At 48.0% G+C, this 27564-nt stretch overlaps 1 protein-coding gene across 5 annotated transcripts in view; it reads left to right on the top strand.

Moving 5' to 3' along the window:
- SAMD4A (sterile alpha motif domain containing 4A) overlaps nucleotides 1–27564 on the top strand; it is a 98268-nt gene that overhangs the window by 47379 nt on the left and 23325 nt on the right. For all 5 annotated transcript variants that reach the window (XM_005152341.3, XM_005152340.4, XM_031051877.2 and 2 more), the window contains one exon: nucleotides 14445–14963. In XM_005152341.3, coding sequence (XP_005152398.1) covers nucleotides 14445–14963 — 519 coding nt within the window. The remainder of the gene's footprint in view (nucleotides 1–14444; nucleotides 14964–27564) is intronic.

Raw genomic sequence — 27564 nt, 5'->3', positions numbered from 1 at the left:
TCTCCTCTCCCAGCTCCTTTTAGCTCTAGGGTAAAAGCTTTCTTGAGGGGTGCAGGCAGCTACTTGGGGTTCAAAATGAAGTGATGTTTTTAAGCACCAGTGGCAGCAGCGAGGGACATGACACTGCATGCAGCCTTCTCCCTCCCGTTCTGGTCTCCTCTTCCTGCAGGGATTCAGTGGTGCCTGGCAGGACTGGAAGCAACTGGAGCATGAGAGGGTTTCACAGCATTTTATGCAGTGTTTTGCTAACAGCAGCAGCAGATTGTGGCAGTGACTTTCATTCATAGCACTGAGATGTGTATAAAAGCAAAACTTCCCTTAAACCTCCTTTTTCTCCAGGCATTGCATTTCCTCTTAATACATGGAAATTACATTATTGGCCAGTGTGGTCCCAGCATTTATTTTTAACATTTTCATGTCTGCTGTGGGACAGGAAGCAACAATAGCAGTCCGCAACGTCCAAAGATAGGAACTAGTTTGTTTTATCTTTACTTTGGCCATGTTAAATTTTGCTGAGCATGCCTTGGCTGAGCCCCAGGGTGCTGGACCAAGCCCACCATATTCAGAGAGAAGTGAATAATTACTAGTTTGTGGTGGTGATGTGGGGAGGAAAGAAAGGGTGTTTGCAAAATGCTTTGAAGATAATGACACCCCCCAGTTTTATGAGTGGTGGTGTTACAGAGCCTGCTCTAGATAGCTCGTTAATGATCTGTGGTTAGAGGACCAGACAAGAAACACCATTTCCAATGGCACCCAATTTGGACTTCCTTTAAGAAGGGAGTGGTGAAAGGGAGGGCTTAGTCAAAAATAAATGAGCATCTCAAAGGCAGATGGTCCTGTTCATGGACCTAAAATTACACCAGCGGAGGGCCAGGCAGGATGAAAGGAATTAGCATCTGGTGGTGAAGGGAGCGCTGTGTCACTGCGCAGGGTGGGTGACCAGATGGCGGGGGCTCTGTCAGATGTCCTCTTGCAGGCAGTTCCAGCCTTTCCCCACTTGCAGTATTATCTTTATATGTATTTTTTTCTAGGGAGGTGCGGATTCCTCCAGAACAAATGCAGTCTGGCTGGCAGGAGGCTCCGTGCTCCCATCTCCCAGTTACCTTTTATGGACCTGTTAACACCCTGCTGCTGCAGCCTCTGTGAGCCGGCCTGAGTGAGTGCTGAGGAGCATTTGGCTCAGGCTGGGACCCCTCGGCAGCACAGCACGCTGGTTGTCCCAGGGGTAGGCATGCCAGCCCTGCCGGGGGGAAAGCCCATAATGGTTCAAGCAACTCAATAAACGTGTAGCCGGTCACTGAATTTCTGTGGACTCCTTGCTTTATCCTAGCTGAGACTAGGTGCTGTGTCCCACTGGTTGAGGCCACTCTGGATGCTTGGGGCACAGTCCTCCTGCATCTTGGATGGATGCTCCCCAGCTGTTCCCCATAGAAGCATTTTGGGGTGCTGCAGAGGGACCAGTGCTTGTTTAGAGAAATTGTTTTCTCTTCTCAGCTGGAGCTCCAAAAGCCTTTTGTAGAGCAGTGCTGTGAATCCCATCAGCAGGCTGATCTAGGTTAAAATGACCTTTTTTAGTTTATTCTCCCCCCTCCCAATGTTATTTTTAGCCTGGAGGAGGCCGATGACCTGGTTCATGACACAACCCCATGAATGGTTGCGTTGGAGAGGTAGGGACATGAAGCCTGATGTGCATGCTGGTGTAAGAGGAACCCGTTGCTCCCGATTCCCTGCCTTAGCCCTGTGCCGTGCATTTCTATATGCAAGTACATTTCTATAGTGTGGCTTCAGGCAGTACTCGAATACTCAGAAGGTTTAAAAGCACTGTTGCAATGAAAGAGAAAATCTAAGAACCAAGATTTAAATCCCTCTCTCCTCCTCATCACATCTTTGGGGGATTTGGGGAGGGTCTGGCTTTGGTCCAGGGTTTGTAAATGTTAATTCTACAATATGTCATCCCATTCTGCAGAGGGCAGGGCAGAAATCTCTGGAAGAAGTCTCTGACTAGTGGGGGTTTGCCTTCCTACATAGCCACATTTATTTTTATTTCACTTTTGAGCGAGTATTCCAGGAAAGCCCATTAAAAGCTGGCAGCCGCCTGCTAGCAAGCAGCTTATCGGAGCTCAGCGCCGACGTGTGATGCTGGAGGAGCTGCGCCGACGTTTGGGGATGACTGATGGTGCGAGGTGTCGGTGGAAAGGAGGGGAAAAGGGGGATGTTCTCACTCCGCTGAACTTCCTTCCTTTGTGTCTCCTATTAAGCTGAGGGAACTGTACTAATGCGGCTGCTTTTGCAGCCTTCCAAGCTCTGACTTAATTGTGGATGATTTCATCCTGGCCTTTTTATGCTGAAGCCAGTGGCCTGCGTCATGCAGCAGTGAATTTAGGCAGGTTTTATTTGCATGTGAGTCATTGAGCTTTTCCAGCTGAATGTCACCAACTTGGAATTTTTGCCTGATTTTGTTGCTGGTTTTGTCTCTTGGTGTTTTTCCACCAGGCTTTTGCCCTACCCCTTGCTGCCTGCATCTCCTCATCCCTCCACACCCCCACTTCCCCCCACCCCCCGCCAGAAAAACAGGAAAAGGCTAAAATGTGAGTTTGAGTTGGCAGTGAGAAAGGATGGGATTATGAATGTTTGGGGAGGGGGGAGAAAAGGATGCTTTATGTCGCTGGGAGGGAAGGACTGAAGCCAAGTCAAATTGAGGGCTCTAATTTGGGAGCGGTGTTATTACAGGTCAGAGGGAGTCAGTTACTGGCTAAATTAGGAGAGCTGTCACATGCAGGAGCTGTAAATGCTGCTCACATGGCTGGGGTGCACAGGCTGTTGGACAACTCTATTTAATTTTGTTGACAACACTTTAACAATAAAAACAACAACAAAGAACAATTAAAATATCTGTTTATTTTCCCTCAAAATATAGGCTCCATAGCAGTGGTTCTGCCTCCGCTGCCTGCTCATCCTGGCCCTTGCTTGCCCTTTGCACAGAGAAGTTTATAAATAGAGCAACTCCTCCATTATGTGCAGCTTCAGTCTCTTTATTTTTATACTGGAATCTGTTCAATGATTAACAGTTTAAACCATGTGCTGTGTATCAATACCTTACATACCCTTCATAACTTATTTTTAGTATTATTTTTCCCACTTCTAAATCCTGTATCCATGTTAGGCAACACAGTTATGACATTTGGATAATTTTTCTTTTTTTTTAGCCTTTGAAGAAACATATCTGCATTTCAATTGAGGTTTTGCTAAAAGTCATTTTGCAATTGAAATTAAGAAGTCTTCCATGCCTGTGGTTGTGCCTGTAGTCTCCTCGCTGAAAGCCAGAAAAATCTAGGCATTTTTATGGATTAGGCTCAAAGAAGAAATACAGAAATCGCTTGTTTTATTTCTTTGGCTTCTTGCATACTAGGAAATTCCACTGAAAATCTGAATTTGAGGGCGTGCAGAGTCATACGAGCAATATAACCCCAGTGTAAGTGAAAACAGGCAGTGAACTCTTTTCCCACCTCTACCCCATGTCCCAGAAGCAGCAAAACCAGCAGCATTTTGCCATTGGTGAACTCACAAGCTCCAAGAACCCGTGGGAGTTCTGGAAGCAGTCTGCAGCCCCCAGTTTAGTTATACATTTAATCCTTGCTGACCCATCCCGTTGCCATGTGCCAAGCTGCCTCTGCAGCCAGCTAAGCTCAGTTAACTTTGCGTGGCAGCCAACAAAAGCCATTTGACCCAGCATCTTGTTGGGATATCTTTGTCCATCAGACCTGACATGACTGCTCTGATATTTCTGTCTCCTCCTTGCATGCATAAGGGCTGATGGATTTCCCACCACTCCACTGTCCCCAAAAGGGACGGCATTTCGCTGTCATTTCTGCTGCAATAGCTTTCTTCTATCCACCCTGTGTGGATGGTGCTCTTGCTTTCTGTTGCTCTCCCATAACAGTGAGTAGAGGTGGAGAAGCACCTCACCATGATGCTGTCTGAACTGCCTATGGTTCTTTTGCATTTTTGCATGCTCTCTGTTGTCAGGTGGGACCCAGGCACAATTTTCCTACACTTTCAAAAGACAGTCCCCCCCATCTGAGGCTTGGGAGCATCATGACTCTGATGCTCTAAAGCTTGTGTGATCCAGCGAGTAAAGAGAATCCGGTGCTGTGAGTCCTTGTCAGGTGTCAGGCTGGTCTCACTCTTCAGGGTAGCTTTCATAGGAGGTTGGTTGGCTCATCTACCAAGCATCTGTCCTTCTGGCCTTTGGGTGAGAAGTGAGGAGGTGGTACCTCATCTTTGCTGATGCCCCATCTGACTGTGAGCTCTTACTTCTGACAGTGAACCATTTCCCATGTTTTCCTGTCCAAGTGCTGAGCACTCAAACAGAACTTGTGGGAATCCCACTCTTGTTTCACATCTGCTAGCACCACTGTCATTGCTGTAGTCGTCACTCCACAAGGCCATGATGGCTGGACCATAGCTTGCAATATCAGTGAAGCAGATTCATCTTTCCCAAGGTATTCTTCATGCCAGTGCCAGCCACGTTGCATTGAAGAGCCAAAATGCCATCATACATGTGCTTTCCCTTGGCACCTATAGGGCTTTTGATAGGTTTCCCAGCATGTCATCTTTACTCTGAGTCAGTAAAATACTCTCAGTGTTGCAATGCTCTACACTAAATTAAAAGTCATGTTGCTAAGGAGTGTGGTGATAATGCATGGTATTATGCTCTGTAGCAAGTGTTCAACAGATAAAGCCTAGAAAACAAATCTGTGAAACCTCCCATCAGATGCAGAGGATCTGTGGGGAAAATTGAGTGTACTTCAGCTTGGTATTAAATAGGTCATGGAAAAAGACTCCCTCTCCTGAATTTCCTGAAAGTCTGCTTTGGGCTGAAAGCTGTAGTGGCTGCAGCCAATTTAGAGAAGGAAAAATCCCTGCTCTTGTTGCTGTCTGCAGAAGCATGCTTAATGATCATGCCATGCTATTCTCCAGTGCTAAAAATATGTTGCTTCTGGGTTTGTACAAACAGCCTCCTAATAACTGGAGCTCTGGCAAGCACGCGAGGTAGAAGGGGAAAATAGTGTCAGAAATGTGAAAATCTTCCTCTTTCTACTCTCTCTGCAGTGCAGTGGAGGCAATTCTTGTCTGTGGCTCGCAGCATGAATTAAGGGATGTTTTGTTGAGGGATCTTCCAGTTTGTTCTGCTTCTGAACAAAATAATGGGCATTTTGGTCCCTTTTGAGCTTACAACTTGGATGGAGAACACTGAGCTTCCTGTGCTGCTGTTCTGTTAGGGTTTCATCAGCCTGTTTGGGGTGACGGGATGAGAAGATCTGATGGAGGGTTGTATTTTGAGGCTGGCTTCAGGGCTGAAATTCCCAGCTCTTGCTCGCACTGTCCTTGCTGTGAGATCAAGAAGTGCAGTCCCAGCTTGGGATGCTCGGCCTGGGGATATCCTTTCCAGTAATTTCTTCCACACAAGGATTCCACTGATTCTCCAAATTGTACACTTGACAAGACTGCCATTGCTATGGAGAGGGGTACTGCCAGTAATAGGCAGCTGAACTTGCTGCCCAAGGAGAACTGCCTTTCAAAGGGCGATGAGCAGTGTGAGGCTTGTGTCTTATCCTGCACAAGGCTTTCGTGGGGAGGAGATTCTTTCTTTATTTTTCCCCAGAGCAGCATGTTGTACAGTCACCTGCTCCTTAGCCTGGCTTCCCAAGCCGACTTGTGGGAAACTGTTCTTCAGAAGTGAAGTGCATTCAAGATGCGGCAGCCAGCTCCTGGTGCCCATCCCCATCCACCTCACCTCTGCATCAGGCTGTGTTTCAGATACACCTTCTGTGAAGCACAGAAAATAAAGCCTAAGATGGCTAATGTGCCTCAATCAACCCAGCAGTGCCAGAAAACCTGTCCTGGCTGCCTTGGCAATGGGTATCGAAGAACTTGTCCATTGCATGCAGGGATGCTGGGGACAGTTGCAAGAAGGTTGCGTCTTTGGGCCAGAATTATTTTCAGAGGTTAAATTTGCACTGTTAAATTTAACAAGTCAAAGGGATATTGTGTAATTAATTTACATGGAGCTTCTTAATCTCGATCATTAAAAATGAAGAAGGTGCTCATTTGTGAAGTCCGCTGTGCTCCTGTCAGTGCTAATAGCTGTATGACTCTCACCTTTGCTTTTCCAAGGAACTGGTATTGCCTGCAGCAGGGACTTCCCTGACCACCTTGTTTTGTGGGAAATGCTGGACCTGTTGCTTCATTTTTATGGCATCTCTTTCCTGCATCCACACTGGTCTGCTCACCTCCCCTCCTGCTCAGAGCTTCTCTGCAGCAGCCTCTGGAGTGGAAAAGAAACATTAGGAAAGTACTTAATGTATTTTTAGCCTCTTAGAATGTGATGTAGCTGTTGGAAACACGGAGGAGAGCCAGCACCATGTGAACTGAGAGGTTGCATCGCAACACTGGCAAATTTTCCGTCGGGTGCTGGTGCTCCTTGGCACTGTCGCAGGGCCAGGGTGCAAGGTGGGTCATGGGCGCTGGAGAAGGGAGATCATGTATGTGCCTTGAATGATACAAGGCACGGATTGCTGTCTGTCTGTCTCTGCTTATGGGTGCTGATGAGCAAAAGGTCCTTCTGTGCTTTGAAGAGATCATCTGTACTTAAATCTGAGTAGAAGCCAACCAGCTAGGGAAAGGGGGAATTCAGTGTTTGCATTTTTATATCTCATGGTAGACCAAAGATGCTGGGGTAGCACTGAGCATGCAGCCCGCTTGGACCTAGAGGTTCACAGCTGTTGGGGTGGGTGTTCCAGAAGGGAAAGTGCAGAGCCCCAGTTGCCATAAATAGCAGTCCCCAAGCCCCCCTCATGTCCAGGGCTTTATTGCAGACCTTCTGGCTGTTCCCAGCTCTTAGACAAGGCTTGTTAAAGGAAAAGAGCTTTGCTACTAGTCACTAAATTTCTCTCCAAATCAGGCTGTTAGACCTGTGTGGGAATGAGCAAAAGCAAAAAGCCAGCTTCAAGTTTTTCGTGGCTTTTCCTCTGTCAAATCCCATGTTATCTGCTGGGCAGGTGGTTTTAGGGACCTGGGAAGAACCAGTCCTGGGGATGCAGAGTTGTCCTCTCCTGGCTGCTGCAGCACAAAGACACAGGAGGTGCCAGGAAGCCATGGGTGCCAAATCCAGCAGGCACGATGCTGTCTGGCACTGCTCCCGTTGCCTTTAGATGTATAGGATTAGGTCCTCCTCCACGCTGAGGTCAGCTCTAGCGCAGACATAAATTCAAACCTGTTTGAATGTAGCAGGGGGAGGTTGGCAGGGTTTACACGCTGCGCTGCAGCCTCTTGGCTGCAGATGTGCTTAGAAACATCACTGGTATCTTCTTGCCTGCGTTAACCACAGGTTTGCTTTGATATTGGTGAGACAAGGAGCATGATTCAGGTTCACCAGCATTTCAGTGTCAGCTTGCATTTCTTGTCTTGTACAACTGGCAATAACCTTTGTTGTTGAGATTTTTTTTTCTTCTGATTAGCATTAGTTGCAATAATGAAAAGGCACATGCTGAAATTCTTACTATTTGACCTCTCATTTCGGGAGAAAGCTGCCAGGTTTAACAGTGAGGGTATTGATGTGCTCTCGATGAGGTACAGAGAGGGTTTCCGCAGGGTTCTCACTTTGTTTTCTTTAATGTTGGTCTTTCAAGTGAGGCTGAGGAAGAGAATGATGTAAATTTGCCCAGAGTATTTTGAATGGATTGGTGTGCCAGGTGATAATTACTGCAAATAATAATTTAAATCCCTTCATCTGGAAACAAGCTGTAGCTCACCTTCAGTCAAGCTGCTGCAAGCAGGAGCCAGGACAGAGGTTTGTATCCACAGCAGTGTAAGGATATGTGATGGGTGGTGTGGAGCTGGACCATCTCACAGACCAGTAAATCCTGTTGCAGGAGGCTTGGACTGGCAGCAGCCTGCCCTTTTTTGGTAACAGGTCAACTTCAGGTTGAAGTCTCTTCATTTTTTGCTCCTTTAACTTTGCTGCAAACCATCCTGTGTGAGATGGGGTATGGTCTCTCCACCCCACTCACGCTTTTCACCAAGCCAGGAAAGACCCGATTTATGTGGGTATGGGAAGTGATAGAGCCAGCGGAAGCATTGCAATCAGATCAAGATTAATGAGCATAGAGCCAGAACCTGTTGAAGACAGGTTATTTAGCTTTAGCTGAGCTTACCAGAAACATGAGTGGAAGGTGACTTGAGTGCTGAGTCCTGAGTACCTGATGTTGGAAAAAGCAGGACATCAAGGAACATTTTAATTCAGGCTGGAATTTATCTTGCAGTTGAAGCCAGATAAATTCAAGCTTTAACCGGATAAATTCAACTGGAAATGAATTCAGACTGAAGTGCTTAGGAGACACTGGAACAAATAGCCAGTAGATGAACAGTCGAGGTTTGTCTCTTGCTGGTCATTCACTGAGAGTTGACATTTTGGCCAAACAGAGGTTGTTGGGCTGCATTCATATACAGGCTCAAGTTTCCTGACCCCTTTTGCCCTGCTGAAGACACTCATGCAGCTGTAATAGGTGTTAGATACCAGGGCTGACCCTGGCCATGACCTCAGTTACTGCAGATCTAGCTGATTTTGATGGAAGTGTAGCATCTTGCGTGCATGTATGGAGGAGCTGGTGGGTAGTGGTGTGTTGCTGGGTCTTTGTGCAGCAAGAGGAGTCTGGGCACTGATTTTCCTCTCTCTGATGAAAAAGTGGGTTCCTCCACATAGTTTTGCCCATTGCTTGGAGCTGGTGCAGCATTGGTAATTGAAGACTTGTTAAACAATGGGAACCTCTTCTGGGAGCTGCTGAGGAAGGCCTCCTGCAAAACCTTCCTGAAAACCCAGAAACAGCCATCACTTGCACTAGGGCTACTGATTTCAGGCTTGCTTGAAGCAGTTGCAAGCTGCCTAAGCACATGTTGGATTTCTGGTTTGCTGTTGGCCATCCCTAGGACGGCTTGGTTGCCATCCAGGAGTACCTAGTTCCTCCCTCCAATTCCTAATGCTGTAGCGTGTCACTTTGAAGATCAGGGATCCCAGCCTGAATATTTGGTGCAAGCTCCTAAGTTTTCTTCCCAGGTACATCTGAGAGCGCCGGTCCATTCAGCCCTGCTGAGAACGTGCTCTGCATAGCAGGTGCCCATCAGATGTGCACATCTAACTCTTAGTCATTTCTTGCTTGGACAAATTATCTGAATGGTTTTTGATAACTTTTTGTGGAAGATGTTGTTAAACTGAAACAAGGGTATAATAAAATAGTATTTTAAGAGCAATTTACTGACAACTGGAGCCCTTAAATACATTGACTTGCAATTGTGGAGCAGTGATATCAGGCCTGCTATTTGAACGTACTCTGTCTCTCAGAGAATCCTTGGGCAGTTTTTAAAACACTCACAGTCTTTAATTGTTGTCCTTGTTACGCATGATAAGCTGCTGTCTGGTTTGTAAACTACACATCATTCATCTCACCCGCTTCATCAAAACCCCAGTCAACATATTTGTCTGTATCACTTCTGAAATAAGTCATACATGACACCAGGAGGATAACCCAATTCCTGCTTTCAAAATGAAAAGGTTTATCTTCTTTGGGGTTGGGGGGTTTTTAGGATCTTTTTAAGCATTTGAGGGGGATCCTGTATTGTCGTTGTTCCTTGGAGATACCTCACCTGGTGAGACACAGGCTTTCATATGCCTGTACTGACAGCTCCTCTCAGCCATCACTCTTGGCAAGGTTGGTGTTTTCGAGCTGGGGACCAAAGGCCTTTTCCCAAAAAATCAAAAATAGAAGGAAAAATTAGGCAGTCAGGTACTTTGAGATCTCTGAGTACAGGCACCGGTGTGCTGCCTGCATTGGTTTTTGTAGGCACCCACCAGGGCTGTGTACATCTCTGCCTTTTTCCATGCAGGTTGGTTTTACATTTGGAAAGCTACAACTGTTCCCAGTACATCATTAACAGTTTTGGGATCTCCATGTGCCTTGCTGGCAGTTGAAATAATTCAGTCATCTATCAGGAGGCAGGTTCAAAATACAGGGAAAAAGTTCCTCTATGAAGTGCAGCGCTAGAGGTGGATCTGTCACTAGTGGACATGGGGGCAGTTAATAGTTTGCAGGGATCCAGAAGTGATTAAGGAGATTTGTGACAGAGAAATCCGATAAGCACTTATTAAACTGACAAATATCGCCTCTTTCTCAAACCAGAAAGCCCCATGTTTAGGAATAGTATTGGACCTGTTCATAGCACAGCACAGGTTTCAGCCTTGGAAGCAAGACCCAGTTATATTTGGTGCAGTATTTATACACAGGCAACTCTGCACATGCGTCACCTGTGCTGTATAGCAGCAAAACTGTATTGGTTAAGTAATCCTACATTAGAAGGTAGTTTCACATCCCACCATTATTCATCCTCTTACCCAAGAGTCCCCTAATAAAGATGGGAATTTTCTGCTTTGGGGGCACTGGCAGCTCCCATCCTTTCCCATTACAAAGTGTCATAGGGCTGGGATGGAAGCTGGATCCTTAGGGTGCTCATGGTCAGTTGTTATTTCTGTTCAAAAGATGTCGATGCAATGGCAGCAACAGGCAGGAGAAGGATTTTAGGGAGTTTAAAACCAGCATGATGGAGTTTCTAACTTTGGGGCATTCTCTATGCTCAGATTTCAGTAGTCGGTACAGATACCAATAGTCTTGCCTGCCCTTAGAGAAGGGAAAGCCTTGTGATACAAAGCATCAGGCACCCTTGAAACAGCACGCAGGGGAACTAATGAGTCTGTAATGTGATTAGTGTCTGTGACCCCATAAACCACTGCAGGTAGCATGCTGGGGCTCTGGGACATGTGAGCCCAGAACTGGGACACATCCTAACCACAGCTGATCCCGGGGGAGCTTGTTGTGGCAAAAAAAAGTGAGCTACTCCAGATGTCTGGGAGTGCATGGCAGCAGGTAGGGAGCTGAAGGGGGGGTCCTGTGATCTGGGATAGGGTGGAGAGGGGCTTTGAGGGGGTCACCAGCCCCTCTTCCCCTGCCCACACACAGCTCCAGCTTTCTTCCTCCCATGCTGCCCTCTCCAGTCTATTTGCTGGCATATAGGATTAAACGTGACCTTCCACCCTATCTCAGAGAGAGCCAAATGTCTTTCAGATCTAATTATTTTCTGGTTTTGCTTAATTGTGCACATCCTGTTGCTGGCTGAGAAGGAGAGCGGCTCCTGCAGAGGCTGGGGCAGGGAAGGGCACCCTGCCTCTTGTGGTACACAGGCTTTAGGATCAGTGTTCCATCTTTTGGGGTTGTGATTTCAACCCCCCAGATCTCTTGTAGGTCTGAGGTAAGTTTCCCAAGAAGTGGCTCCGGCACTGTCCTGCGTTTCTCTAGTGCTGACCTTCATGCTCAGCTCTCCCCCGTGTAAGGAAGAGAAGTCCAGCCATGGCCACCTACCTCCCCCATCATCTTCCTCCATCCCTGCACCCAGTTTGCACCAGGCTCTACTTCTAATGCATGTATTTTGCTACCTAGTTCCTATGCGCAAGTGGCACCAACTTCTGTTAAGAGTGCATTTCATGCCTTTTTTTAATGATCTTTAGATTTCTCAGTTTATCCAAGCTGCTGCAAAATCACACAGCCTCTCCGCAGAGACCATGTTGGGCTGGGGTTTGGCTGTACCAGCCTGCAAGTGCTGCTGAATCTCCCCAGTGTGAGGATAGTGAGGGACTGGGTGACATCCCTCTGAAGGAGGAGAGGAGAAGATAAGACAGGTTTTCAGCCCTCTGGGCAGCTGGCTTCGAGTGGGGAAGAGAAGGACAAAGAAATCAGATTAAGCACAACAGGAAGCTTTGCCTGTAGCAGTTACATCTACATATGGAAAATATGGAGATGCTCTAGTGCACCTTGAGTCCCACTACACTCATATATGCTTCACTTAGGTTGAGCATTGCTTTTCCAAATCTCTTTTTTTCTAGCCCCAAAACAACCTCCCAGCATCCCCACAGGCACAGGAGCACACCAAGAGACCAAAACTCACTTCCGCTTCTCCACCAAAGCTGTGCCACACCGTGTCCCTTGCACCTCTCAGCACAGTGGCATGAGATGGCTTGGGCACATCATCAGCTGCATCAGGAAGCAGCTCAGTAGGAGGGGTGGCTCTGTACAGAAGTAAATACCACTGCAGAAAGTTCCAGCGAGAGCCGTCAGCGTTTCCAGCAAGCCATCTAGTGGCTTCCTCTTTAAATGGTTGTATTCCGTGAGACTGGGAAGGCAGAGCTGGGGGGTGGGTGTTGCTCACCACCGCAGTTGTGTCAGGGAACTCACATGCATGGCTCAGTCCTAATTGGGAAAAGGCCCTGCAGTAATGGCCCCCTTCTGGGTCATGGGGAGATGTAAGGGTTGGTTGGGTTAGCTGCTGGACAGCAGCAGGGGTGTTCTCAAGAGCAAACTTAAAGGGCGATCCTAGAGATGGACATCCAGATCTTCATTTTACTGGCATTGGTTTGGTTAGCCTAGCACAGGAAGAGTATAGGGACAGTCAATATTTTAGAGCAGTTTCATCTACAGTATGGATAGGAGACATCATATGGGGAGGGAGAACATAAAGTTTGGATGGTTTTTTTAATTGCATGGGAAATCAGAGCATTTCACTTGGTGAAGTTTTGGGCAGTAGTTTTAAAGCAAACAGAAGGAAGTCTTTTTTCACCAGATGGTGTAGCTGCAGCAGTCAGGCACAGGCTGCTATGGGGACAGAAAGTTTGAAGGCTTCATAGAAGGGTTTGGTGAACACTGGAGGAGAGACTGACCTAGGGCTGGGAAGCGTCAGTCGGGTGGTCTGGGTACATCCTGAGCTGTCCTGCGTTGGTGTTTGTATAATATGTTCAGAAAACCGTCCAGTGATGGAGTTTTCACAGATTTCACAGGTTTCTGTAAGGCAGTCACTCCTGTGCATCACTAGTCCTACCTGTAGAAGGTAGTTCATGTCCAACCTTACTCACCTTTGCTGAAATTCAAATCTATTACTGCAATCCCCAGGAGATGTGGAGAGCAGCTTGCCTATGCTGATATTCCCTTCTCAGACAGATGACAGGCTGGCCGCTGCAGTTTTTATGTGCAGCATGGCTTTTTGACTGATGTTGAGCCTGTGATGCTTCCTGACCTCAGCCTCTTCCCCTCCTGGTACTGCACAGCAATTTGTTCCCACCTGCATGCAGATGTTTCCACCTACTTAATGCAGCTGTTTTTTCCAACTTCTCCATGTCTCAAGATTGTTTGACTTCTTATCCAGTTTCCTGGAGTGTTTTCATTTCTCCTAGCATGATACCTGCATGTTGAACACATTTATCACATCATACATATCACCAGTGACATCCTGGGTAGTGTCATGGCCCGGACAAGTCTCCTTGCTCAGCACATCCTCCCAGTCTGACAGTGAATCACCACTAATGACTCTCTCCATATGGTTTTCTGATGAGTTGTGTGCCCACATTAAGAGTAGTTTTGCCTGAGCATGTTTCTCTGGTGTGCTGCTGAGGAAGCCATGTGCAATAGCACCTAATGAATATCAAGATATATGGTGCTGACTGCTTCTCCAGCTATTCACAGGCCAGTTACTCTGTCGCAGAAGGAAATTAAATTGTTCTTGACAAATTGGTGTTGACAGTCACTTATCATCTTGTTATCTTCTAAGTGCATACAAATAGGTTGTTTCATTATTTGTTCCATCAGTTTTCCAGGAGTTCGAGTTAAGTGACCTGACTTTTGTGTGTTTTGTAAAGCTAAACCCTATGTTTGCTTTTTTTTCTGGTCTTCTAAAAACTCTCCTATCTGCTGTGAGCTAACAAAGGAACAATAGCTCTGTAGCTGCTTCAACTGAGCCCTTTTCTCAGTACCTTTAGGGTAGCTTATCACACCAGGCTGGTGGATGGACCAGCACCCTCTTTTGGTTATTGCCCTCCTGCTGGGATGCTTCTTCCCTTCGCCCTCTGTGCTCTTAAATGTCTTAGCTCATTTGAACCTTTTCTATTTTCCAACCAGTGCTTTTAAAAGGTTAGGTTTATCCATGAAATTTTTTTGTGTAGTATTTTGTTTTATCTGCAATGATACAGACAATTTGGGCCGAATCATGACTCTGGTTAGCATTAAGACAATAGCAGTGAAGCTATGTGGCCATAGAGATGGGTGTAATTAATGTTTTTTAGTGATTTTAGGAGCATCTGATAATCCTCAGTGCCCAGTTCAGCACACCTTGGTTTTCAGAGAGTGGTGACCCCCTGCCTGGGAGATGCTCACGCAATGGCTTCACACTTACAGGCATCCCTTTGGTGTGTCATATTTACCCTGCCAGGGTCTATCTGTTTCTTGTATTAGTTCTGTTTGCTGATTTCTCAGTGGCCTTCTTTTTTTTTTTCCTTTCTATTCGTTCAACAGGAATCATTAACCAGTGGCAACAGGAATCCAAGGATAAAGTGATTTCCCTGTTGTTAACCCACCTGCCTTTACTGAAGCCTGGCAACATCGAGGCAAAAGTTGAATACATGAAACTCTTGCCTAAAATCCTGGCCCACTCGATTGAACACAACCAACATATCGAGGAGAGCCGGCAGCTGCTGTCCTATGCCTTGATACACCCTGCCACCTCCTTAGAAGACAGGAGTGCCCTGGCCATGTGGCTCAACCACCTGGAGGACCGCACATCGGGCGGCTTCGGCAGCCAGAACAGAGGTCGGTCGGATTCGGTGGACTACGGGCAGACGCACTACTATCACCAAAGACAAAACTCCGACGACAAACTCAATGGATGGCAAAACTCTCGAGACTCGGGCATAAGCGTCAGCGCTTCCAGCTGGCAGGACAAAAACCTGGCGTGCGAGAACGGCCATCTGCCCCTCTACTCCTCCTCCTCTGTCCCCACAACCATCAACACCATCGGCACTAGCACAAGCACCAGTAAGTACCTGCGGGAACCTCTGGGGATGGTCACCCAGGGCCATTCTTCACAGCACAGTCCCCCCATCCCACTAGAAAACACTGTTTGACATGGTTAGCAGAGGGGCTGGGTTCATCTGGACCATAGAAAACTCCTTTTTATTTTTCTTTTCCCTGCTTTTATTTCCTGCCTGCCCTTTTTTTTTCCCCTCTAGTGCTGTGGGGTTCTAAAGACCTGGCAGCTGGAGAGGAGGGAAAACCAGCCAACCTGTGAGAGCAGAACATGCGTGTTATCGAAGGGAGCCCCTTCTATTTCATTTAGCTCCATGAAGATCTGCAGTTCATGTTTCAAGAGTTCCTAAAGCACACAGGGATATGATGCTTCATGTCCAAAAGTGAGCCTGGCGGACTTGAGTCCAAAAGTGACCTGAGGATTTACTGGGACGAAATGGGGTTATTGCCCTGAAATGCAGACATAATTTTTGGAAGCAGGGCTGGAATCTGTGATTTTCAGGACACACTTGAAAATGTTCCCTTGTATCTGCAGCACATGGAGGTGTGAACCTCGTGGTGATTAGGGAGTTTAGACACACAGTCCTCAGTGTTCCCTGGGAGATGATGGGTAGCTCTGCCCCTGTGGAAGAAACCCAGGCTTTTGTGGGAGGTGGAGGGCGCAAAGCCCAGCCCAAGGCTTCAGCACTCGGAGATGCTGAAGAGCACTATGGCTGGAGATCACTGGGTTTGTGTGAAAGTGTAGTGCAGCTATAACTGTCTTTTAAAGCAGCCATTGATGCTTCCAAGCCATCCTTGGGAGAGGAGGACAGAGCATCTTCTCATCAGCACTCAGGAACTCCTCTGCCCACCTGCTCCCTCTGTGGAGGGCTGTTATTCCCACCTTGTTGCCTTGGGTTCCTGTCACTATTCCACCTGCAAGGCTGGATGTCCTCCTTCACTTTGGGGCATTCAGAAGGTCTCTCTCTAAGATGCTTGGCATCTCCCTAGATTCAAAGATTGCAGAGAGTGCTTCAGGGGGGTGAGGCTTCTTGTGGTGAGGGCGTTTGCTTCTCTGTCAGCATGTGGAAAGCCACAATTAAATAGCTAAAAGCTTTAAAATGGTCACTTAAGGCTTCTGGGGTTTTCCCTTTCTTGTAATAAGCACTTTTTCTTAGGTGGTGTTTCAAATTGACAGTGATATGAAACACTGCTCTGGGTCTATTGCTGTAGCACCCTGGTCCCTGCCTCTCCAGTGCCCATCCTTGCAGGCAGTGCTGCCTGCTTTGCCAAATAGGGATTTGGCATAAGGGTCTCAGCCTCTCTACTGACTCTGAACATCACACCCATCCCAGCCCCTGTCTGTGAAGCTCCAGTTCCTGCTGCCATGGGGATGTTCAGCTTCTCCAAGAGCTGGGTCCCTGCACTGCAGAGGAAAGCTGTTTCAGAGTGACCAAGCTGCATGGGAAAGGCTTAACAAGGAGGCAGGGTAAGAAGAACGGTGAATATATTTGCAATTGGTCTGTTAAGCCTCACTAGGGATTATTTGGGGGGGGGTCCTCGTTGTGATTTTTGCATGCTTGGCAGTTCAGAGGCTTTGCACACCATGGACTCACTGGAAGAGATCCTGGCTTCAGTAGGGATCTGATTCCTCACACTGAGATCTGGAAGCAGGGAGGTCTGACGGATGCAGCAGGTTAATCATCGACAGTGGCTGGAACTCTGCAAGATGTGTTATGTCTTGAAGAATGCTTTCCAAAAACCCCTTTGTGTTTCTTTCAGCCTTTTTGCTCTCAGATCCGCTTCTTGTCCAGCTGGGACTCCAAGCGTTAGCACAAGGCACTGAAACCCAGGCAACAGCCAAATTACTCAGCAGTGCCTGAGCTGCTGCACTGCTAAGGTTTTTCCTAAATTTCCAACACAAGAATAAGGTGTGCCTAGCAGCACAGTGCTGGGATGGGAGCAGCTGTGGGTCTGGCAGCAGCCCTTCCCTTTACTGTGGTCTTTTGCTGGAATACTGCACCTCTCCACATCACTGCTGCTTGTTTTGCTGGAGTACTGCACCTCTCCACATCTCTGCTGCTTGTTTTGCTGCAGCATCCACTGCCCTAAGTCCTAGCATGACAGCCCTTGCACAGTCTGTGGTCCTTCCTACTATTCAGCAGTAGACGCTTTTCCTGATGTCAGGGCAACTCATTCACGTTGTCTGTGACATGCAAGGTTTGTAGAGTTTATTCAGGAAACTTTTCCCTGAGCACTGCAGCACGGTCAACATGTATTTCTGTGGCTAAGTAGCTTTGCAGAGGTATCTGAACACATCCTCAGTCCAGTCTAGTCCTAAATGTTAAGCTTTTTTAACTGCTGCTAATGTACTTTGGTGGCAGCATGTTCAGACAACCTGTGGTTTGAGCTAGAGATGATCCAACCGCATTTCATGTGTTAGCTCATAAGCTTCCTTAATGCAATATTTGCTTCGACACAAGCACAGTAAGTCCACAGATGCTAAAAAATAAACACGGCTGTCAGCCTTTGTCCCAGCCCCTTGGGTCGATCAATACATCTATTAATCTTTTATTCCAAAGCAAAGCCTTCAAACCATCACTGTTTGTTTAGGGTTTGCTGTTATTTTTGAATTCTCCCTCTTCCTTGGAGGTGTTTATCTGGGCAGGGGCTTAATCCAGGGCACAGCCTTCCCAGAACCTGTTCCCATAAAGGCGCTGCCTGTTTATGCTGAAACGGGGCAAAGTCCTTTCCTGGAGAAATAACGTGGTGGTCTTGCCCAAGGTACTTTCTTTTGGCATCATGGCATAATTAGATGCAACACTATTACAGCACAGGGTTTAAATAGGGATGTCTGAAGATCACATGGTAATTTGCTTTGTGCTGTCCTTGTTTTTGACTCGACCTAGACACAGGTTCAGGCTTTGTTCATCTCCATCTCTCTCTCAGCGGTGCTGGCTGGTGTTAGCCAGGCTTGAGGAGATGTTGCTGGAGTCCTTCAGCCTTTGCAGGACAAGTTGGGAGTGCTCTGAAGGATTTACCACAGTAATAGTGATCTAGGAGTGGGACCAGTGCCATAAGTGATAGGTTTGGATCTGGAGCGATCCAAGGGTATGGACTCACCAAAGAGATAGAAGTTCGTGTGCTCCCTCCCATCTATTGTGTCACTACAATTGCTTTCTCAGCTTGAGCCACAGCCTTAAATGAAGCTTTAGTGTGCTGGGAGAAAAGGAGCCTCAGTGTGGGATTGGGAGTGCAGGTGGGCAGCAGGCCAGTGCTGCTCCAGGCGTGGTGGGACAGGGTGAAGCCCAGAGCCCAGCTCTGCAGCCAAGTCAGGCGGCGGTTGCAAAACGCCCGGTTGCACAATGCCTTTGCAGTGACACAGGGCCTGCAGATTCTGAAAGGACAGGGAAAAGCAGCCACCTTTAAAACTTCAGACCAACAGCTTCTTGTGTGGGGGCTCCGGCTTCTTCCTTTCCCTTGTGTAACTGGTTCCACCACAGTACCATCTGATAGCATGCAATGCTGGCCTTTGGTGGTCAAGTGGAAGTGCAGCATAGCTTAACCCTGTGGGTTTTGCCCTCTCAGAAGGTTATATGTGCAGAGGAGAAGGAAGGTCTACTGCTAAATACACTTGTCCAGCGCTGAGAAGGTTGAGTGCAGGTACACTGGTCTCATTTGGACCATAAGGTGTGCAAGCGAGAAAAGAGAAAGAAAAGCACAAGGTTTGGTGATATTTATAGCAATGCCAGTTGGCAATAGTGAGGCTATTGAACTGCAGCTAAAGAGGTAAGGGTTTGGTTCTTGGCTCTGACATACATCTGCTGGACGAGTGTCTTGGTCCTCTGCTCCCAGTATATAACCTGGGGATAACAGTATTGCTTCTGTTTATCAAATACATGGTGAGATTTTCCTGTGCTCTCACCTCTGGTGTAGTGCCAGGGCACTTAAACTTGTCATTGAGAGCGGGTTCCCAGAGGCAAGTCCCTGCACAGGGGCAGGAGGTGTTAGTTTTGCTGGAGGAGCATCTTGTTCCAAACATCTGAATTAAGAGCCAGAAGTTGCAGACTCTTTCTGGCAGAAAAGTGAGGACCTCCTTACTCCAGTAATGTCCAGAAAGGCAGCTCAGTGACAAGCACAAGCAGCACTTTAGCCAGGGTGAGTGCCTCCAGTTGTCACCCTGCCTGGGGGACAGAAGCTCTGCCCAGACACTGTATGGGCTGTAGTGCTGCCATAAAGCAATGGCATGTTTGGTTCCGCAGTGGGGGTGGCCCTGGAGGAGGCAGGCAGTGCTTGATCTTGCTGGAGCTTTGTGTGTCTAGGAGTCTACCTCCTATCTGTCCTTCCAAAAAGAGGAGGAGGTCCCTGGACTGGTAATGGTGGTATCTGCATGCATGGCCAGTAGTGCCTTGCAGTCCTATTTGGGTGAGCACCCAGTGTGTCCCTGGTGTGTGTGCCCTGGTCACTTGGAGTGGCACCGATGCCTGGAGGTGCTGTGTGCATGGTACCAGGGGACATGGGGTGCATCAGACAGGTCAGTGTTGGGTAGATACAGTCAGAGACCTTGCTATGGAATGTCCTGCAGAGCAGAAGTCCCAGGCACTGAAACTGTGTTCGCACAGGAGAGATGTTGCAAAGTATTTGGTATCTCAGTGTTGCTCTGCTGTCTGAGTTCCCCTGTGAGTGAACAGAGGGGTCCTTACACCTGCCCGTCTGCAGCAACCTTCTGCATCTGCACAAATGAGAAAGATGCTGAGTGCTCAAGCCTGCTACACCCTTCCAATCGTAATTTTGCCAGAAGACTGGTAATGTTTGTGAGGAAAGAGCAGAGCGAGCAGTTCAATGCAGGAGAAATACCTATATAATCTCCTTGTCCTGAAAAAGACAAATCTCTTATCCTGTCCTAGAGCTGAAAAGAAGGGATAAATCAGCATACTTCCTTCCACGCATGCCAGCCCAGGCACCTGCCAGCTCTAACGAAATGCTTACATTTCAGTCATGCTCCGGTGGCAGTAGCAAGTTGTACTGGTGATCAGACTCCCCATGCCACAAGAAATGTTGAGATACTGGTGGCAGCAGGGCACCCTGCAGAAGGAGGGACTCTTGTGTGTAGATCCCACCAAAGGCTGCTGGCTGTGGGGCAAGCCCAGAGTCAGCTTGTGGAGACCCTGCCATCCTGGGAAGTGTTCCCCTTTCTCAGAAGAGACTCAATCCCAGCTACTGCCCTACAGGCAGGTCTGCAGCCATTAAAACAGTATGTTGACATGTGTGTGCATGATGTGGCTTGCTGGATTTTGCCTGCATTTGCCCTATTATGGACTCTAGTGAGAGAGTGGATGAACAAGGTGGTTAAGCTCTTCCCAGGTCATCAGTGAATTGCAGGGGAAGAAATGACACCAATAAATGACACCACTTGTCATGAATGCAGTGTGAGTTTCCTGACTCTTCCTCCCGTTGCGCAACAACTTACTGCCTACCACCAAAGACAACCGTGTCATCATACCCAGTATCCAAACTGAGCTTGATAATGGGTACTTGCATGTTTTAACCCTCAAGACCACCCTGGTTTGTGTTGTGTTGATGGGCAGCTTGCAAGTACCGTGCTCTCCTCTGTGTAGATTTGCAATGATACCTGAAGGGGATTGTGTGGCCTCAGCCCGTGTTTGACTTACACTGTGTGCAAAAGGCTAAATAAGGTTACAACAGCGAAGCAAACAAATGTACTATTCTTGCTGGGGCAGAGAATTCGCTTTGTACTCAGAAATTGCCTTCAGAAACTTGCTCCTCAGTTTACCATGCTGTGTACTAAGAGTTGGCACCCTGCACTCATCCTGCCAGGTGGGAACACCTCTAACGTTTGCTTTTTTTCTTTTTTACTTAGGGACTGAGAAAAGCTTGTTGGCCTTCATTGTACTTGAGCTTTTCAGCAGTGGTAGATGGGGGCATTTGTTGTCTTACTCATGCCCTCTAGTGTTGTGCATTGGAGAACATTTCTAGGAGTTGCCCACTTTGCTGGGGTCCCATTGCTACAATATCTTGCTAATTCTGTACAAAATCAGAGTCACCGTACAAACATCATGTGTGAGTGCAGTGGTTTTCTCGAATCCATGGAGAATATGCACAAATACAGCAGCAAAAGGGACTGAGAGTGAAGGCAATACAGAACTATAGAATTGTTTAGGTTAGAAAAGACCTTCAAGATCACTGAGTCCAACCATAATCTTCTATTCCAGCTCTGAGCAGCAGATACAGATGTCCCATCCCCTCTATAAATTCAAAGCACTTGGTCCCTGGGAGATACAGTCCACAGCTCTGCAGGCAGGGAGATGCATGGTCACCTGCCCTCAGCCTGGAAGCCATCGAACATTGGTTTGGTGGTGGAGGCCTTTTGTGGTGTCAGCATTGCTGGGGAAAATCTGCTGCCGCTCTGGAGTGGTCATTGCAGAGGTGTGTGTTACAGCCAATGGCCCTTCCTGCTGTTGGGGTGCTCCATTTGCCGTGTCCCTTGCCCTCTGGTTAGAAGGGACGTGTCCACAATCAAAACAAAGGAAGCTGTGCCCACTCTCTGTGAGCTCATCTGCTGGCCAGGATGGTTTTAGTTGACAGGCCAGCTATGTGTGCTCATCCCACCACCAGCCTATCTCCCACACTGCCCATACCTGGTCCCCAGGCAGGGCAAGGGAGATGCAGATGGCTCTGGGAGGCTGAGGTTAGCAAAGCAGAGCTGATGTTACCCCAGCCATCAGACAGCACAGAGACAGAGATGGGGTCCTCTGTACCATGCCCACTCTGCTCTCATGTGGGAGTGAGTGATGACGGGGGGCATATGTGCAGCCTACAGCAGGCAGCGCTTTTGGGCTGTGTGCCAATCCTGCTGTAGGCAGGGTGCTGAGCGAGTGATGGATACCTGCTGCCAAGCAGAACGAGTAGGCAGAGAAGCAAATGCATTTCCCATGGGTATGCTGCAGCGGGTGGCTTTTCACATGAGCGGCAGGCTGGATCTTGTGGTCCTTTGTCAGCCATGGTGCTCAGAAGCAAAGATGTCACCAAAAGGCGGATGGGTCCTGCTGCTGTCCCAAAAGGAAAGAGGGGGAGGGAACCTTGAGGCTCCCTTGCACCATGTGATTTGTACCATGTGATACCATGGACGGCGTGCATGGATGTCATCCGTTGCTTTTGCCTGCTGATAGGACTGGCATGGGTGCTCCTAAACCAGCCCTTGCAACACCAAATGATGCTACTGGGCACTTGAAATAATCTGTAATCTGGTCTGCCACAGCTCTGGCATTGTTAGTGTTAGAGAAGCAGTGAAGGCAGAGGGGAATGTTGGTCTGTGCAGACAGTGGAGGGAGAGCACTGGGTATTAATGGGTGGCACATGGCTTTCCCCTAGGAGGGCATGCTGCACATGAATCCTCTGGGGTCACACCATTGCTTCCTCCAAACCTCGTATATGCAAGGTTTGATCTTTGCATGTACCCACACATCTCCTTACAGGGAGGAGATGGTCCTAAATTCATGTGCCCTACTCAGAGACAGATGGCTCCGCAGCTTCCTGGCTGGATTGAGGCCACATAATTTGGGAACCTCTCTTCCAGCAGCACCCAGGGATGCTCCCATCCCCTCAACTTGTGAAATCCCAATGCAGCCACTGACCGTAAGCACTCAGGGCAGGGACAGTGTGCCGTGGGTTTGCATGGCCGTTAGTGTGTTGCATGTCCATTGGCAACTGGGGGTAGGACACCATCCTTGACCTGCAAGTCAGGGTCGGGGGAGCTTGAAGCTTGCAGCTCCAACACGACTTCTGCTTTCCTTACAGCACCCTGGGTATCTTTGTGAGGGGTGTTAAGAAGCAGCCACAGTAGTTTTGTGCATTCTCCTATGGTCCTCCAATGAATCATGCTTAATGCAGGGCAGAAGCCACCAGTGCAGCTGATTGATGTTCTCCGGGCTGAAGAGCAAAATCAGACATCCCCAGTAATTCTCACAGATCCCTCAGCAGTCTCTCATGTCAGTTGACTGGGAGGTTTTGTTGATGGATGCACCCTCCTAGACCCAGGTGTATTTTACAAGCTGCCTTGGTGCCTGTCTGATACTGGTACAGGTGACAGTAAACTGTGGTTACTCATTGCATAGCCTTTTGCTCTCCAAAAAGAAGCTTTGGCTTTCCTATTGCCCTCTGAGTCCCCATCTGCAGTTTGCATCACAGCCAGAACCACTATCAGCATGGAGCCAGGGGCTCCATCTAGAAGCCAGGTACCCAGAGGTGCTTCTCAGCCCCTCCACTGTTAACTTGTGTCCATAAAGTGCCTGCTGAGTAATGCCTCTAGCTGCCTGGAGGTAGGGATTGCTCTCATCAGCTCATCCCTGGAGTCCTAGTTGCCAGAAGGCACTTTTCCCCCGTCAGGCAGCTGCAGAGGAAGGGTCCATACTGGCAAAGGCATGCAGTCCCCCTAAAACCCTTTTTGCTCCTCCACATCAGCTTCCCAACACCACCTTTCTCCAGCCTTCCCTCGCAGCCTCAGGAAAATCACATTTGTGATGTTTTCCTGAGCATCCTCAGGAATGATGATTCCTGATCATCGGGGATGAGAAACCCCCGAGAGAATTGCATTCCTATTGCTCATTCTTTGAAACCGTGCAGCTCTGGGCTATGGCAAGTAAAGAAATGGAGACAGATGAGCTCTCTTTCCTCCAGCCATCAAACAGCAGCTGCAGAAAAAAGGCAGGATGGCACCAAGGAGGAAAGGGAGTGCTAGGGCTTGGATTCATCCAAAGCAACTCCAGTCTCCTTCCCAACGGCACGGGGACTTGCTGTGTTCTCCTGACTCAGTAACATGCTGCTATTTAATTAACTTTTGACTTCTGGTTTAAAGGAGCAGTGCACAAAATAGTTATTTACTTCATTTGGGAATTCTTTTAGTTGTTACCATAATTATAGCTTCCTCCTCTTCCCTTTTTTTTTATTTTATTATATATTTTTCTTAGCAGAAGGAAAGGAGGGAGGGAGGGGGAATATTTGCTGCTCTCCTTGTGGTTATCACATCCTTCAAATTACTAAAAGAGGCTGGGATAATAGGTCTGGTGATTATATATAGACACCATCTGCTCTGTAGCTGCTTCCTATCAAAGTGCAGTTAGGAGAGTGCAAGAAGGATATTTTCTCTCCAGCTATATTAAGACTCTGTTTCCATCTCGGTTCCAAAGCAAAGCTCTCTGCATGCAAATGGATCAAGCGCGGTGTAATCAATGGCTCGGTTTTGGCAGCCTGAAGATATTTTTTTATTATTATTTTATTTTCCTCTCAAATTTGCTGTTCCCATTTGTTATGCAATTTTATGTGAGGCTGGTTCCTCTGCATTTGATGTTTTCTTGTAACCATAGTCCCCCCCATTTGCTGAGCAATAGAGTCTCATGTTAGCTGGCGCAGAGATCTGTGCCATAACTCGAATGCAGCGCAATATCTGAGCAGTCAGGAATGTTTTGGAGGATGATGAGGGCAGATTTTTAGGTTGCATATGCTGTCGGTATGTAGAGGAGGTGGAAAGCTGAGCTGGGTTAATTTGGAGCAATAATGGGAAAGAATTAATACATGTTTTATGACAGCAGCCACTGCTGACCCATTGCTGCTGGGGACTGTTGGGGAGCGTTGCAGAGCTCAGTATTTGGGGCAGTAGTGGGAAGTCCTGACATATCTCTGCTGGGCAGTATCTTTTGCATCTTCTCATGTGGGGAACTGGATTCTGCATTTGCCCCTCAGGGGCTTCAGAGACCCACAAGGCTCCTCTTCTGTCCTGGAGCTGATAAGATTTTATGCTCTTGGAAGAAGGAGATAGAGGAGAAGGAATAAGGCATCATCAGTCCAGACACAGGGTGCTGAGGTTGGGGCATGCAAGTCCCCAAGAGCTAGAGGACAGAAGATGGTAAGGCTGAAATGCAGAGGAATTTGTCTTACAAAATCCAGGCTGTGTGTCTACAGGAAGGGAGGGCTGAATGGCATTTTTGAATGAGAGAAAGTGGGTAAAAAGAGACAAGGGAGGAAAAAATCCCCAATAAGTTGGTGAGAACAGGAAAGGCTACAGGGTTGTAGCAAAGCCCTATTTCCTTCCACTTGAAATGTCCCTCATGATGGTGGGGTGATGACTGTGGGATGTACATCATTTAAGATGCATGTTGTCCTCCTGTATTTTGCCACTGCTAAAGGCACAATGTCTCCCATCACTCACTCTTCAGATTTTTAATGACTCCTTTGGGATTATTTCATCCCAATTTCTTGGGTCATTTACAGACATTTTTACATTCACCCCTTCCGCTTGCCTGGCTTAAGACCCTTCTTAAAAGGATGTACATCTTCCAGCTTGGCCTCCTGAAGTGATTAAAACTGAGAGAGAGGTTTCTCCATCTGAAGTGTAACATGTGGTAGGAACTGATGCTATTGGTGGTCTCAGCAGGCACATGCTCCTCAGAGCAGGGATCTTACTGGCAGCTGGTGAAGGCAGTGGGGAGCATGGGCTACTGCTTGAGCAGAGCGGATGCTCTTGGACATCTCTTCTGGTTGGAAAAGGACAATAGGAAGGAGCGTTTCTGCATCCCAGCACTGTTTATCTGGCTTGATCCGTGAGCAGGGGAGGAATTCCCCCTGGGAACCCATAGAAAAAAAAATCAGTGAATTCTGGGGTAATGACGGGGACCGGGTTCAGCACAGCAGTGTTGTTACTGTCTGACTGGGATCCCCCAGGGACAAGCACTGTTTGTTCTGTGGTTTGTGTATAAATATATGGGAGAAACCACGTTTATTGGCTTGGAGATCAGGGCGCTGCATTTACCCAGAGAGCAGCATGGTTCAGGGTAGCACCTTCTTGCAATGTGCCTCTAATCCTCCACACCCCCTCCACCGATTCCCACCTCCCTCAGCCGCTGTTGTGCATCCTGTTGTCTGCGAGTTAAACCACAGTTGGGATTCACACCTGGTCTGTCTGCCTCCGACCTGGTGAGAAGCCCAGCACAAGGACCTAGAAGGCAGCTCCCTAGCTCCTGCTCCTTGGTGAGACGAGCTGGGCTTCCTTCCAGAAATGCATCCCATTGTATTGCTGAAGCCACCAGGAGCTGTGTTTGCGTGTCTTTAGTTGCAGCCCCACTCCTGCTGCACACAGATGAGTAAATCACAATAACAGCAGTTCCTGCCAGGGCCAAACCATTGGATCCACACATGCTCGTGCCGTGCAAGGGCTTGTGAAACCCTCTGTGGCAGTCAGCAGAGACATCCTCTTCCCTGGCTGTGCCTGGATGGGGCCTCACATGCACTGCTTGGAGAAAGCACCAACAACTGAGTTATTGTTTCCCTTTCCAGTTTCTTGAACAGGAAACTGTGTTTATAAACGTCATGTCTTTAAAAAAGTTTGCTTGACAGGCTTTTGTGCAGTCTGTGCTTCTTCCTAATGTCTGCTCCAGACAGCATTCTGCTTATGTATTTCTTTTTCCCTAATGCATGTAGCTACCCGGTGGCTGCTTGTACTTAGGACCCTTCATTTCACCCCCCGTGGCTTATATCAGCCCCTGATTTAGAAGCAAGGACATGGTTTATCCGGCATCATACAAACAACGTAGTTAAAGTCACAGCCACAAAACCCAGGGAAGGGGAAAAAGAAAAGGCAGAAGAAAAGGCTCCAAGGGTTTAGGGGATGTTGAGCTGAAAAATGTTCCATCAGGTTCTGCTTTGGCCATGCTGGAGCTGCCTGCAGCAGCATGGGGAGCGGGTGAATGAGGTGCCCAGGAAGGAGGCTGGGTGCCAGCCGGGCAGCGTGACCCTCCGGCAGCTGTTTCCAAGGGTCCGCGGCACACAAACATTGGAAAAGCCAAGAGTGTTGGTCTGCCAGCATGGGGAAGTCTTCCTGGAGGAGAGGATGCTTCGTGACCGGGGTAGCAAGGAGGAGGTGGAGGAGAGGACCGAGCTGAACTTGGTGCTTGCTTTGCGACGGGGATTGCAGGAGTATTGCTTAGTATTTCCCCACCATGGAGGTGCCTCCAGGCAGTGCAAGAGACCATGTGGCTTTGGCAGATTAAAACCAACCCTACTTCCTATAGCAAGTTGGGGTCAAGCTGCTAATGCAGGTACCTACAGACCAGAAAATAAACTGTACGTGCCTGATAATGCACCATAACCAGATTTGCAGAAGTGCTGGTTTTAGACTAAAAATACCCAGAAGAGTTCAGCATGCACCTTCCAGTGATTTTTCCTTTCTCCAGCCATGGGAAGGATGTTACTCTGAATTGAACTCTGCTGTACAGACTGTGTGCTGATATAAAGGGTTGTGAGGTGGTTGTAAAGATCCTCTGGGTTTCAGGGATCTGGTGGGAACTGTGTAGCGGTGGAAGGCACTTTGGGTCCAGAAACGGTCTGAACACTCCTCTGTATCCAGCAGTGCATCTGGCTCGTGCTGGAAGTGCTCACACCAGCCCTACATGTGTCTTGTCCAGGACTTTTGCCACACTTTAAGCCAGATTTAATGAAGGGTGCATTGGGGCAGAGGGAAGGTGAGCACCTCGCCAGCCATCACATGCCGTGTGAAGGAAGGTCAGCCTGCAGAGCCCAATTGCTCAGCTCTTAATTATAGCAACAGGTGGCTTTACCC

This window comes from Melopsittacus undulatus, chromosome 4 (genome assembly GCF_012275295.1).
Source record: "Melopsittacus undulatus isolate bMelUnd1 chromosome 4, bMelUnd1.mat.Z, whole genome shotgun sequence".
In the NCBI taxonomy this organism is placed as follows: Eukaryota; Metazoa; Chordata; class Aves; order Psittaciformes; family Psittaculidae; genus Melopsittacus; species Melopsittacus undulatus.
Note: the sequence above shows the minus strand (reverse complement) of the source record. Positions and strands in the feature narration are given on the sequence as shown.